Below are 13,556 nucleotides of genomic sequence, written 5' to 3' on the forward strand. Positions count from 1 at the left end.
ATTCAGGAGAATATTAATTCATGTAAAGACAGGCCAGCCGAACGCACAATGACCTCCTCCTAATGATTTTCTTCCGAGGTTGCTGTACTACCGACTCCTCCTCACACAAACACACAGAGAGACCCAGCAAGGCCGCCTGCTTCTCAGCCAGTGAAGGGCTTGTCTTCACGCTTTGCCACGTCAAAGTGACGGATGTGGAAGGTGGATCCGGGGGGCGGAGGAGGTGTTGGAGAAAAAAAGACGAGGCAGACTTAAGTTTTGTGCACTTCTCGCTGTTAAAGGGAAGATAATCAACGCTGAGAATAGATTATAAGGTACGTACACCGTATGTTCGATTTTTCCAATTTCATGCATTGCACTCAATTTGTAAGTGTCTATTTATGTTCGTGGATCACCGGTTCTTATGATGCACACTCGAACATGCTGTGTACCCGGGCCAGGCTGTCAGAAAGTGATAGGATATTTCATTTAAAAGAAGAACAATTCTAAAGGCGATTGCACTGTTTGGTTCCCATTCGAGTTACTTGTGTACCAGCGCAATGTACCATTTAAAGTTCTTCAAAATTGCTTCCAGGCATGCTTTTAAAATGAACTGGTTTAATCATTATCTCTACATTTCAAAGATGAACTGTGTATGTATTAGGTTTTAGGAATAACGTAGCAATGCTAGTACTTATTTTCAGATTAAGTTTTATAACCCGTTCTGTGGAAATGTACAGTATATCTTAGTATGACCATAGGAAAATCTTGTCAGGGGTTGTTGGTACATACAGGTCATTTCCTGCCCCATAAATCAAATCAAAGTTTATTTATCAAATGCACAACAATACAGCGTGCAGCAGTAGTTGCTGGCAATGAAATGTCTTTTCTGCGAGCTCACAAAAATCACAAGAATCACAGAAATCCAATTATTGTTGGCAGCAGTGCCCAGACTGGCCCAATCTAAACTAAATCTCTACTTGGTGGATTCTTCTTTTTGCATAATGGGTAGATAGAGGACACGCTTGCAGTGTTGATAGTTTTAATAACGTTTTATGGAGTGAATGACTTTGACTTCTTAAAAACTAATGGCATTATAAAGATTGATAGTAATAATGCAGTTAAATACCTTTGCCAATATAATGCCAATAATCATGTTTTGGTTTTGCTTTTTTAAGAGGACTCATTTTACTATTGATGCATGTGAATCTTACTGCCTTTCATTTCCTATAAGCTTCAAGGTGTCGTGACACCTAGTTCGACCCTGTATTTCCTATGTGTATTTTCAGAGAAAGAGAGCACCACACTGTTCATGACAATGGATGTCAGCAGAACTGTTGAGAAACTGGCAGAAGCAGGCCAGTCCCATCTGTTGCAGTTCTGGAATGAGCTCACCGAAGAAGAACAAGCTGAAATTATGCTGGACCTTGAAACCATGGACTTCATTGAGATCAATGGCTTCTTTCAAAATGCTATGAAGGTGTCTGGCCACACCAAGCAGGCAAAGGTGGATGAGAGGATGGAGGCTGTCCCCAGGGAGGTCTTGGGTAGTGTTACTCGGGACAGAGACAAGCTGAAGCTGTGGGAAGCTGAAGGTTAGTGGGATAACTGTACCCTCTTATGGTTGTATCTTGTGGCTGTGATGTTAAGCCATCGGTTAAAAATTGCACCTACTGGGATTCTGGAATTTATATGGCATAACCAAATGTTTAGGCTTCCAAGCCAGAATGGTTTGAAGAACAGACTAATTAATCAGAAAGTGCAATGAAGACTAAAATTTTTGTTTCCAGTATTACCATAAGAAAATTGTAAAGGATGAAGCTAGGCGTCTCGGAGAAACCAGTGGGAAAATATAAGAGAGAAAATTAAAAATAGCTAAAATACTAAATTAATATTAATGGGCATGTTCACCTTGAAAAAATTACAGCCTCCCTCACATTGAACAAGGAAAAGGTCCTGTATTAAATGGTGATATCCATTACTTTGACTAGAATCTTGCAATTGTATTGTAGCATCCATCTCCAAAAAATGGTGCCAAAATGGAGCCAAGTGTTTCTAACAAGATAAGTGTTACTTCATGTCAACTTGTGGAAATGCTAATTAGAACAAAACAGGCCTTAAAATGATTGCTTATAATGATGCTTTGTAGAATAGTTTAATAATTGTTAAACTGGATTAATTACATTTCTGTCTTTTAGACAATGTGAGGAAATGCAAGAAAACAGGAAACAACATAAGGATATATAGTTAAAAGCATATAATTTAAATAAGTTAAAAAGTTAAAACTGTACAATACACTAGCATGCCCCCATTAAGAATATTGTATGTGATTTTCACCACTACAAATGAAGATTATTATTAAGTTGCTATCTAGATAAATTGTTGAAATTGAACCAAATATTGCCTTTGGTTTTAGTAACTGATGTAATTTTCTGAAATTTCTGTGTACTCCATGATGGTGTAGAAATTGCAATGATGCATGTATTAACAAAGTTTGTTGAGGTGGTGATTCACCTCCTCTGCCCCTCACTGGGGTGTTAGAGGTTAGCTGTTCACATCTGGTTCTGTTTATGTTCTACGCAAGCAGGGTTTAGTGTTGTAGTTTATGAAATTGGTGTTTGGATTTGTTCTTCGATCATTATTTTTTTTTTGGTAAATTTAGAGTCCATTCATTTGGTCCCCATACCTCAAATCAATGTAAATATTTTGTTAGTGGGAGGGGAAATTCTTTTTTGTTCATATCCCTGCAGTTTTGTGTGTTTGTGTTTTGTGTAAACAAAGAAAGTTGGGTAATGGAGTTTTTTAAACTGGACAAATAGGCAGGTTGAAGTCATTTACTGGCACACATGTTTTTGAAATAGTGCTTCCTTTTGGCAGTCTGCTTTGATAATTGGTGTGTAGCATGCAATAAAAGATTGTAACAAGACAATCAAGAACTGCATGCTCCAAGGAAGTGTTTCAGGAAATGTTTTACCTTGAGGAGGGTTTTAAATTTTGCTTGACATTTCTTACTTATCTCAGGTGATCTTTGACACTTACTGTAGGTCCACCCGTTAGGTAATTACACACACTGTAGCTCTTCAGAAGTATCATACACACACCTAACACGTGACACATTTTGGTTTCTATGGGCAAATCAGGTTTATTGTTGTTTGAAGACCAGATTTACTGGCCATTCAGATTTTATGGGCACATAAATATTCATTCTTCTGCATTTTCTCTTGGTGATTTAATTATTTTGATCAACTTTTGGATTGGAATCATTTTAGATGCTAAATAAACTATACAAATGTGAGTTTAGTCCACTGTGTTTGACATTGTATTTAACTTCCTCCAATCTGTCATACGCTTCCCATAAAAAAATAATGGAAGGTGCGGTTAACTTGCTCAAGATTGAGGAAAGCCTAAAAGTCATTGCCCATTTAATAAATTATACCCTGGTAAGTAGGATACCACATAAACTCTAAGCAATTTGTTGGTATTAAATAAAGCAGCAACTGTAAATCATGGAATAATAATTTTGACCAAGTGTTCTTCCAGTTTCTCAATATCCTGTATCCTTTATCTTTTTTAAAATTGTAATAAATCTTGCTGAGAATTTATTTCAGCCATTAAATTTTCAGTGTGACATATTCTTAGAGGTACATGCCTGGTTCAGTTGTAGTCTGCCTGACTATATTTCTTTTTTATTTACTTCCATATGTGCTGTCTTTCTCCCCAGGGCTTAAATGCATTTCCCAGAACAAAGTGGCTGTTCTTCTTCTGGCCGGTGGTCAGGGCACCAGACTGGGAGTCTCATACCCTAAAGGAATGTATGATGTAGGCTTGCCATCGCACAAAACTCTCTTTCAGATCCAAGCGGAGCGCATTTTAAAACTGCAGCAGCTTGCTGAGGAGCAGTTTAAGACAAAATGCAACATACCATGGTAGGAGCACTAATGCAAATTTCAGATTGCCGAGTGGAACATAGGTTACAATTTAGCTGTCTGGCTTGTTTAGGTTGCCGATAGATGATTGATCCAAGGATTTTGTTTATTTGTTTCTTGAAAGATTTCACAGGATCAATTTTAACTCCATGTCTAGGTAGCTCGTTCCAGACTCCCACAGCCCTTTGTGTAAAGAGATTCCTCCTGTTCTCAGTATCTAAGTTACTTCCCCTTAAGCTCCTCTTTGATCATGATGCATGAAAGGCACTAGTGGATCAAGCGGTTTATCACACAAAAGAAGGTCAATAAGTTGAGCTTCAAGCGCCGTAGATTTTCCAGTATATTGCTGTGAGATAATTCCCTTCCCTATAAAGCAATATTACTGTGCTTGTGCATGTAGTGCTTACAATAAACTTTCACATTGCTTACGTCTAAAGAAATCTTGTGAGGAAAGAACTTCCTTATGACCATGCCACTGAGTCTTGCTGAATTCAGAGCAAAGATCTGCATTTGTGCATTTTTATGGTACATGCAAGGCCGAAGGCTCAATAAAACAATTAAAGAACCTCTGTTTTCTGAGTGTGTGCTTGTTATGCCCCGGCTGGCTGGAGTACATTGGAGATGTAGATGCAGGTGAACTGACCGGAAAGTGAGGCTGACTGTTGCCTAGGGATTGAAGGCAGAGAGGAGAGCCTGCCGCAGTACAGCTGACAGGACAGGGATGTCGCTTAATTCAGTGCTGCTTACGAGGGGTATCTGCAAGTTGAAATAAAACCTACAATTTGGAGAATCGGGATGGCAGAACAACAGGTTCCTGAAGCAGGCAGGAAACTGCATTACTCCGAGTATCTCAATGTCGGAGTACTGAATTAGCGCAGTTTCTGACTTACGTTGGTGATTAATTAGATGGATGATTGGGCCCCTGATTGAAAGGAAGACGGATGCACAGAACAGACCGACCTGGTCTTCATGGGCTGGGTTGGAATGTGAGTGCTCATGGGAATGCGGCAATAACTCATGGCAACCACAGGCAGGAGCCGCTCCCAGCCTGGGTGTGACAGTTCTCCTTAATTTTATTTTCATCTGAATTTCCCTCTATCAAAAGCCTTACCGTTTTCAAAGAAGCACAAGCTGTTGTCATGTTCCCATATTGCATGTATCAAACTGCACGTTGTTGCACCAGACGCACAGGAAGATGACATGATGCTCATTTCAAACATGTTAGCTTTTCTGTTAATCTGACCAAATTTGAATTTGGGTTGAATTTGACTCAGTTGAAAATGCATCGTTTTGGTGTGATGTTCCTTCGGGTCTCTTAGGAAACATGTCCTTTTTACTAGGTATATTATGGCCAGTGGTCGAACAATGGATTCCACCAAAGAGTTTTTCGCTCGGCACAATTTCTTTGGCCAAAAAAAGGAAAATGTAGTCTTCTTCCAACAAGGAATGTTGCCAGCCATGGACTACAATGGGAAGATCATCCTTGAGGGAAAAGGCAAACTTTCCATGGCACCAGGTATGTCTGTGACCAGTTCTTCAGAAATGCAATACTGTTCAGTCAAGTTTAAATTTTCTCTTGCTGTGTAAAGTGGAATTCTCAATATCTGATATTCTTTGATTTTTTTTTTAGATGGAAATGGTGGACTTTATCGAGCACTGGGAACACAGAAGATAGTAGATGATATGGAACAGAGAGGGATTGCATATATTCATGTGTACTGTGTGGATAATATCCTAGTCAAAGTTGCAGATCCAGTTTTCATTGGTTTCTGTGCGCAAAAAGGGGCTGATTGTGGAGCCAAGGTAAGTCAGTGGTTTCCAATGGAATTAAAGGAAATGTTTTGATTACATCCAGGATGATTCACGAACAGGCTAAACCAGATGTGCATACTGAACACAAGGTGGCGCTGAAAGATTCTAAAGAGCTTTAAAAACTAAACTAGTGCTCTTGTACTGTACTACTGTACAACAAAATGTTCCCATAGGAGTTTATACACTGAGAAACAATGTGTACTTAAATACTGTTGTTCTCATTCAAGACTTGTAGATTAAGCCCAGTGTAGCATATGATTAAACCAGTCACAAATTTAATTTTCTTTTGAATGCAAAAAAGAATAGCTTAACATCAAAACTGGCGGGAAGCCAGTGGCATGGGTGTTTTTTTATTTAAAAAATTCTAAACAGATGTTAGTTTTGCATGGATAGGTCTGAACCTCACGGAGCTCAACAGTGAGTGTGTGCTCACTGTGTTGTGTATGAAGTAACATGAGGCTTGAATTTATTTCTCACGTTTCCATGCAATGTGCAATTTTGCAACATTATGTTACTCTAATTTTATAGGTTCAGTGTTAATATTTTAATTGCCATTTTAATGTTTTGCAGCCACCTCTTGAGAATGTCTTTGGCTGTGATTTTGAACAAAAAAAAATGTGTTACTGAGTACTGTGGTTAAATTGTTCTCATGAAAGAAAAACACTCTCATGTGATGTGACAGTAGTTTTGTAATACTGTTTCTGAAAAATGTCTTGAAACCTGAATTCTTTCCATTATGACCCTTATTGGTTTGATAGCTTGACATTTGTTCTATGATTGACCAAAGCCTTTTTCTTTATTAGAGTATAACAGTTGTTGAAGAATCCATCACTTAGACTGAGATATGTTAAAGGTTTTCATAATAGTCGCAACACAGAAAGGCCAACTTTAGCTGTTAATTCTAATGTTGAATAATATTTAAAATGTCACACAACAAAACAATAGATTATTTTTATATAAGTAACTCAACTGTTTAATCATATTTTTTATATTTTTTGGTAATTGTCATCTGTGAGTGCTTTATCCTCTTCATTTTTTAACACAACTGGTTGCTTTGGGTGACAGGAGTATTTCAGGGTTGTAGGTGGAAAAGGAAGGACACACCCAGGTCTATTTTGTATTTCTTTGCCTGGATGTTCAAGTTATATGAAACAAATATAGCAGGGGAATTCTTGATTTCTGGTCCCAGTGGATTTTTTTTTCTGGCAAAGATCTTACAAAGTGACTCACATGGAATTAAAAAGGTACTCAACCAGTACTAGTAGACATTCTTTAATGCTCTGTGTCGTTTGGAATTAGTCATTTCCAGACACCACTTTGTTTGGCTCTGTCTTTGAAATGAGTGGTTTTTAGAAACTGTATGAATAAGGTCACCGAAGGAAACGGAATACTATATTTTCTTTCCTGAAAGAATTTTTGTTTTTACTTTTACAGGTTGGGAATCAATTTTTTCTTGGTCATTTTTGACAAGTGGACTTTTAGTATAAGGAAAGCGGTTCTGGAAAATATTTTACTTGACAGGATTTAAGGCTTTTTTAACTTTCTTTTTGGAACTGTTATGTGCACTTAATAACTACTAGGAAATGTTATACATTAACTAGCCAAAGTGCTTCAGGGTTTTTATTTTTATGGATGACAAACTGAAATAGTAACAGGGAGCTATATACTAGAATGGGAACTCTGATTTAAAAGGGAGTTTAGAATTTTTTAAGCATTTTTAACAAGGGCATTTGTTATTTTATATCCGTTCCATCCATAGCATTTTCCTTAAATTAGCATGAAAAGTACATACCTCGGTAACCCTCCTTTTTTAACAAGATACATTTAATTTTCATCAGTGAATGTAGTATTTCATGAGCGTTTAACACATCACGGATGCTAACACTTTTGGAAGCATTACATGCCAAACATATTTTTAGCCCTGCTTTGGCCAGAGATTGTGTCTCTTGGAAATGACAGAGAAGAACAGGGACGAAAGAGAACTGGTCAGACAAAAATTGTGAATGTTCCTCTTTCGGTGCTCTAACAGCACTGCTGTGGCCTTGTCAACCTCCCCAGGTAGTGGAGAAGACGAACCCCACTGAGCCCGTTGGAGTGGTCTGCAAGGTGGACGGGTGCTACCAAGTGGTGGAGTACAGCGAGATCACCTTGGCGACAGCGGAGAAGCGCAGCTCGGACGGCCGGTTGATGTTCAGTGCTGGCAACGTGGCCAATCACATCTTCGCCCTGCCATTCCTCAAAGATATAGTCAAGTAAGTGGTGGAATGTAGATATTTCCACTCTTTTTTTTTTGTCCGCTCTTCTAAATAAGGATGTACTGTACTTTGCTCTCACCTCGGTTAACCTTGGCCTCACACAGCAGCAGAGGGTGATTTGGCTGGCAGGTCTGACAGCAGCTACAAAGATGTTGGCACTGGTTTGGGCCCCTCTGGTTTCCCTTCTCTTGCATCACTGGATCCAGGCCTATCTTGATATTACTGTATTAATCTGGCACTCTCTACTGCTTAGATCCATGGTGCCAGAGACAGGGCTTCTGGGGCCTTGAGTGCTGCAGCTGACATGTCAAATCTTTGATGTAGAGTCCTTTGGTGGCAGACTTTCCGGATGGTTCCACTGATGGTGGGGGGTGGGGTGGGGGAGTGAAATGTTGTGTTGTTGTGTTCTTTTTCATGTTTTCAAAGGATTTCAAATTAATAAAAATGGTTCACTCACAACATCCTCTTTGTGGGATATTGTGAATTAGTAAGTTGCCAGAAACTACCTAAAGGCCCTGTATTCTTCTTATTTTAGGTTAATATTCACAAAATTATACATACCAATATACATATACCGGTAATTTATAATAAAATGACCAATTACAAATACAATTACCAAGCCCTCTGACATTTCTAATATTGTTCATTCTGTGAATTTTTTGATGTTTTTTTTACCAATTGCTTTTTAGTTTATGCAGTGTGTAATGAATTGTAGAATAAATCCTACTGACAAAATTGCTGTTGTGAATCCCTGTTGTTATTAAGTTTGTTAAAGGAATGTTTGTAAAAACATTTCTGATTCCTCATTGGTATTTTCAATATAAGATGATTCAATATAAGATGAACAATTCAAATGTTTCTTTTTTTTTCATTAGCATTTATGAACCTCAGTTGCAGCACCATGTGGCACAGAAGAAAATCCCGTATGTGGACACGCAAGGACGGTTAATCAAACCAGACAAACCAAATGGGATTAAAATGGAAAAATTTGTCTTTGACATCTTTCAGTTTGCCAAGTGAGTTCAGTAATTTTCCACCCTGGTTTAACATATGTGGGGCTGGCAGCGTCCGTGCTGCCTTTAACTTGGAATGAACAGTTATAACAAAGCTACTGAAGTTTCGTCCCTGGATTTAGAAAGAGTGCGTTTGTCACTGTGCATTCTCGTTTTTACTTCCTTTCTGAATGGAATCACATTGGCCAGAAAATTTGTGTAAAATTATTTCTTTAAGATGTGTATGGGTTTTGAAAACTTATTTATGGGAAAATGAATATATTTGTGTGCATTTTAATATTTTTGGAACATGCTGTACAGCTGTCAAGGTTTATTATCCCTAAAGTGCATACAAGAATGCATCATTGCTTAGCTATTCATTAGGAATATGGTTACATATCCTGAAATTAGTGTTACAGTGCAATAAAATGCATTTTTCCTCCTCAAGACCAAAAACCCCACAATGTCACTAAAAAAGTATTAGTGTGCATGGTAAATAGGTTCTGCGGTTGCTCTTTTCTTATTTTTATCTATCACTGTTACACAGGTCGTTATTTCATATGCCCAAGACATTTGGAAAATTCTTGTAATGCAGTTCTGCATAGCTTTGTGCTAATAACTTAAGCTGACCATGAATCAGTCCAAGTGTTTAATTAACTTGTAGAAGCTACAATAGCATTGTCTGTTTTAGGAATAAATGTCTCATTTTAATGAATCCGCAAAATCTCTTGGTACTTTTTTACAGCATAGGCCTATTTTCATCTTCTACATAAAGAACCATCGGTGGCTGAAACACTTGGTTTTTCTAGAAAGAAATTATAACTATCCTTCTGCTTTTTCCATTTTTAAGACTGTAGGAACATAAGCGTGACTAGAGTTTAACAAAACCTTGCTTTAGGGACAATCCTGTGGAGCTTTTAGTGACCAGCCCTTACAGAAGCTGACGGTTCTGTTCGGTTCACCTCTGCCAGAACCTTTGTTGTGTATGAGGTCCTGAGGGAGGATGAATTTTCACCCCTGAAGAATGCAGACAGTCAGGATGGGAAGGACAACCCTACTACAGCACGCCATGCCCTGATGTCCCTCCATCACCGCTGGGTCCTGACCGCTGGAGGACACTTCATAGACGAGAACGGCACCAGAATCCCTGCAATCCCAAGGTAACCATTCACGCTCTGTGGTTTCTACAAGCGAAAAGATATTCTTTTAGTTATTTGTTTGCTTCTTTCATCCAAAATTAGTTACATTTGTACCCAGTTACGCAACGGGGCATTTTAATGAAAACATTTTAGTCAAGTACCTTCCTCAGTACTAAAACAGCATTGCCCTATCCAGGATATGAACCCAGAATCTTTCAGTTGCAGGTCTAGAGCCCTAACCACTACCACTGTCCACTCATCCCCCGTTTGTACTGATGTTCAGCATATAAAATATATATCTTTTTTTTTGTTAGTGTGTCAGGTTTTCATTTTACATGATATTTGCCTCAGTATTTCTTATGTTCATTTTTTTGTTGATGATTTACACATATAAAAAACATATTTACCTTTGTTGGTTTAGGGAATAAATTATAGGTCAGCAAATGTGGGAAAATTTTAAATGTAGTTGAATTGGTTGGGTTTTTTTTTTTCATTATTTTCTGTACAACACATTTTGGTTTTCATTAACTACATTTATTCCTGTGTAACATTTCTAGAAATGGACCTGCAGGAAGTGTCACAGCCGATGTCGCTCAGAAGTAAATATTTTTGGGGTTGGTTTTAGTGCATGGTGGTGGGGCTTTGCTATCATCACAATTTCAATGATTCCAACACGAAGTAGTTGGAGCCGACTGCAAGGCACAATAGATTGCAAACATTAGCTGCAAATTCTAAAAGATGGTGTTGTCAGCTTATTCACTGGCTGGTCTTAAGTTGGTGTCTACTAACATAGGAATGTGGTGCATGCTCAAGGTTGGGGTCTAGGCATGCTTTGATCCGTGATTCAAGATCTTCTCTTTAGTCTTTTCTTCAAGAATGATTCCTCTTGTTTTAGACGTCTGTCTGAAAGACGCATTCAGTGTCTTAATCCCTAACACTTTCTTTAGTGAACAGCCATTCATTTCCAAGAGTAAATCTGATAACTTCAAAAGAAAATGATCAATACCTTAATTAAAAATGTTTGATCAGATTTTCAATGAATGGATGGCTTTCGATTTATTCCAGCAGCAACTGAGTTTGATCTCGAAATGTTAACAAGAGTACAGACCATACATTTGGGGTGTACCTGAATGGATCTTAAATTGAACCATCATTCATTTATTAATTATGTGGAAAAAAATACATAATAAGAACAATGATTTCCAGAGGCTTCAGTCTCTGATATGTTTGTAAAAAACAGAACGTAATTATGTGCACGTTTTTAGAAGCAGCATCTCATTCAGGCTCTTGTTTGTCCATCAGATTCCCACTAAAGTTAGCAAAAAAGCAAGATAGACTACTTAAGTAAAAAAAACATAAATATTGTATTTAAGCATTAATTAGCATGGGAATCTCATATATATTGAAAAAAATATATATCTTAGATGATCATATTGGGTCATTTATTTTTAAATTAAAAATAAGGAGACAGAGAAAATAATCCGTCAGAGAATAAGAAACTTATTTGAGCTATCATGAAATAACACAGTTGACTTTAGACCAGTGTCATTTACGCAGGGAGCCACATTTTTTTACAGGACACAAAATGTGCAATCTTTGCCTGACAAATTCTCAAAGCTATGGTTACTTTTTGGAAAATGTTATACCAGAAATGGGTGCCTAAAAATGTGCATTGGTTCACATCTGATTAAGTGCATCAGATTAAAATCTGACTCGTGCTTTAAGTTCTAATATCAAGAATTTGTCAAATAAGTAATAAGCATTGAAAGACGTTGATTTTGAGATTTTTTTTTTCATTTTATCTCCCGTCTTCTTAGCTTAAAGGATGTAACAGACCTGCCAATCAAGTGTGAAATATCTCCACTGGTCTCTTATGGAGGAGAGGTAAGTTTAAAAAGAGTAGTTCTACAAATATGCTCTGATAGGTGGTTATTATTATTATGAGTAGTAGTAGTTTATGTGATTTTTGATTTTAGAATGTTTTGGAGTTCATTGATGATGAGAGAATATCAGACTTGCCAGCATGTGAGCAAATAATTAAAAAACTGTCTTTCAGGGATTGGAAAAATTCGTACAAGGCCGTGAATTTTGCTCCCCTTTACTTATTGATGAAGCTGGAATCCATGAGCTGGTGAAAAATGGAATTTGATGGCTCAGAAGAAAAAACAATCAGTTTCCATCACCTCTTTGCTTTTGCGTTAGGGAAAAAGAAATCTGTGAAGCTCTTGTGCAATAAAATGAATGAAGAAAGTCTAGCCTGGCTATATGATAGATACAACTTAAAGATCAAGTTATTTATTTTCATAAGACCTATTTTTTTATTGATGTAACATGGGCAAAATTAGATGCTCTTGAGTTTTAATTTGTAGTTTGTATATAGACTTTAGACTTAATATGTCTAGTTTTAATTTTATAAATTTTTAATGTTGGAGATATTTAATAATGGTACTTTTGAAGGGCTTTTAGGGTACCTGGTAAAATATCCTTGTGAATTGTTTTTTTTTCTTTACTTATAAATTATCTGTGTACAATACTATATGTCAGAGAGAGTTTCATGTCTTTTCATTCCTGTTGCACAAGTACAAAGCTACTACATAGGCTCACTGTTGGAGAGTTTTATTAAAATTAATGGGGAAAAGGAAATATTCATTTTCTTTAAATGTTTTATGATTTACATTGTCAGCTGCTCATCAGCTTCAAAGGTCCAGGCATACTAAAATGATGCTTCGTGCCAGCAGTCTTAAGTTAGTTTATAATAAGTCCAGGTAAACTTTAACAGCCTATTAAGAAATAACAAATGGGACTTAAAAGACAGCTTGAATTACAGCAGCCTGCTTGTCCAGTTTAGATCCATGATATGGATTTTCTTATTTGTGTTCTTTAAAATTTGTCGTGGAAAAGCTGTTTCCCGAGAATGTTTTTTTATGATAACATTAAAATCTCTTTTTCTTATATGTTGCCTGTTGTGATATTTTTTTTCTTATATATACTAGCTAAAGTAGTTTCTAATAAAGACATATTAAAACTGAGTACTAACAAGTTCACAAGGGAAACACAACAGCAAAAACATGTTGAATATACCATTCTGCATCAGTAACATTTAATTAGATTTTATTTTATGGACTCTTTGTTCATGGTGAGCATCAAAGCACTTTGCCATTTACACAACGCTGAATTCTCACAAAGAATGCATTCTTATTTCTCCAGAAGAATATGCTACAATATTTTTTTTTTACATGTAGTTAGTTACATTTACCTTTACCTTCCATTTACTGAGTATCTACCATATAAAAGATTGCAAATGGACTTTTTGTGGTTGCACAATAATAGCAGATATTTTTTTGAGCATTACAAAAATACCAAAGTATTTCTATAATGAACCTCAGCATTTATACATACAGTATATAATTCATCCAAAGACTAGGGGAAGTATTATTATTTCTTCATTACAAG

General features: G+C 36.9%; 1 protein-coding gene across 2 annotated transcripts; it reads left to right on the plus strand.

Moving 5' to 3' along the window:
* Positions 1-200: 200 nt before the first annotated feature.
* uap1 (UDP-N-acetylglucosamine pyrophosphorylase 1) lies at positions 201-13,053 on the plus strand. Of its 2 annotated transcripts, XM_088927779.1 has the most exons (11): positions 211-314; positions 1,269-1,574; positions 3,701-3,905; positions 5,246-5,421; positions 5,536-5,708; positions 7,776-7,969; positions 8,848-8,988; positions 9,936-10,124; positions 10,661-10,702; positions 11,921-11,987; positions 12,160-13,053. In XM_088927779.1, exons 2-11 carry the CDS (start codon positions 1,292-1,294, stop codon positions 12,250-12,252), a joined length of 1,563 nt encoding a protein of 520 aa, XP_088783905.1. In that variant the 5' UTR covers positions 211-314; positions 1,269-1,291; the 3' UTR covers positions 12,253-13,053. The 2 variants fall into 2 exon arrangements, with proteins under 2 accessions (XP_088783906.1, XP_088783905.1); XM_088927780.1 differs by lacking the exon at positions 10,661-10,702 and having other exon boundaries at positions 201-314.
* Positions 13,054-13,556: the final 503 nt, after the last annotated feature.

The sequence above is a fragment of the Atractosteus spatula genome, chromosome 11, assembly GCF_055471065.1.
Source record: "Atractosteus spatula isolate fAtrSpa1 chromosome 11, fAtrSpa1.hap1, whole genome shotgun sequence".
In the NCBI taxonomy this organism is placed as follows: domain Eukaryota; kingdom Metazoa; phylum Chordata; class Actinopteri; order Semionotiformes; family Lepisosteidae; genus Atractosteus; species Atractosteus spatula.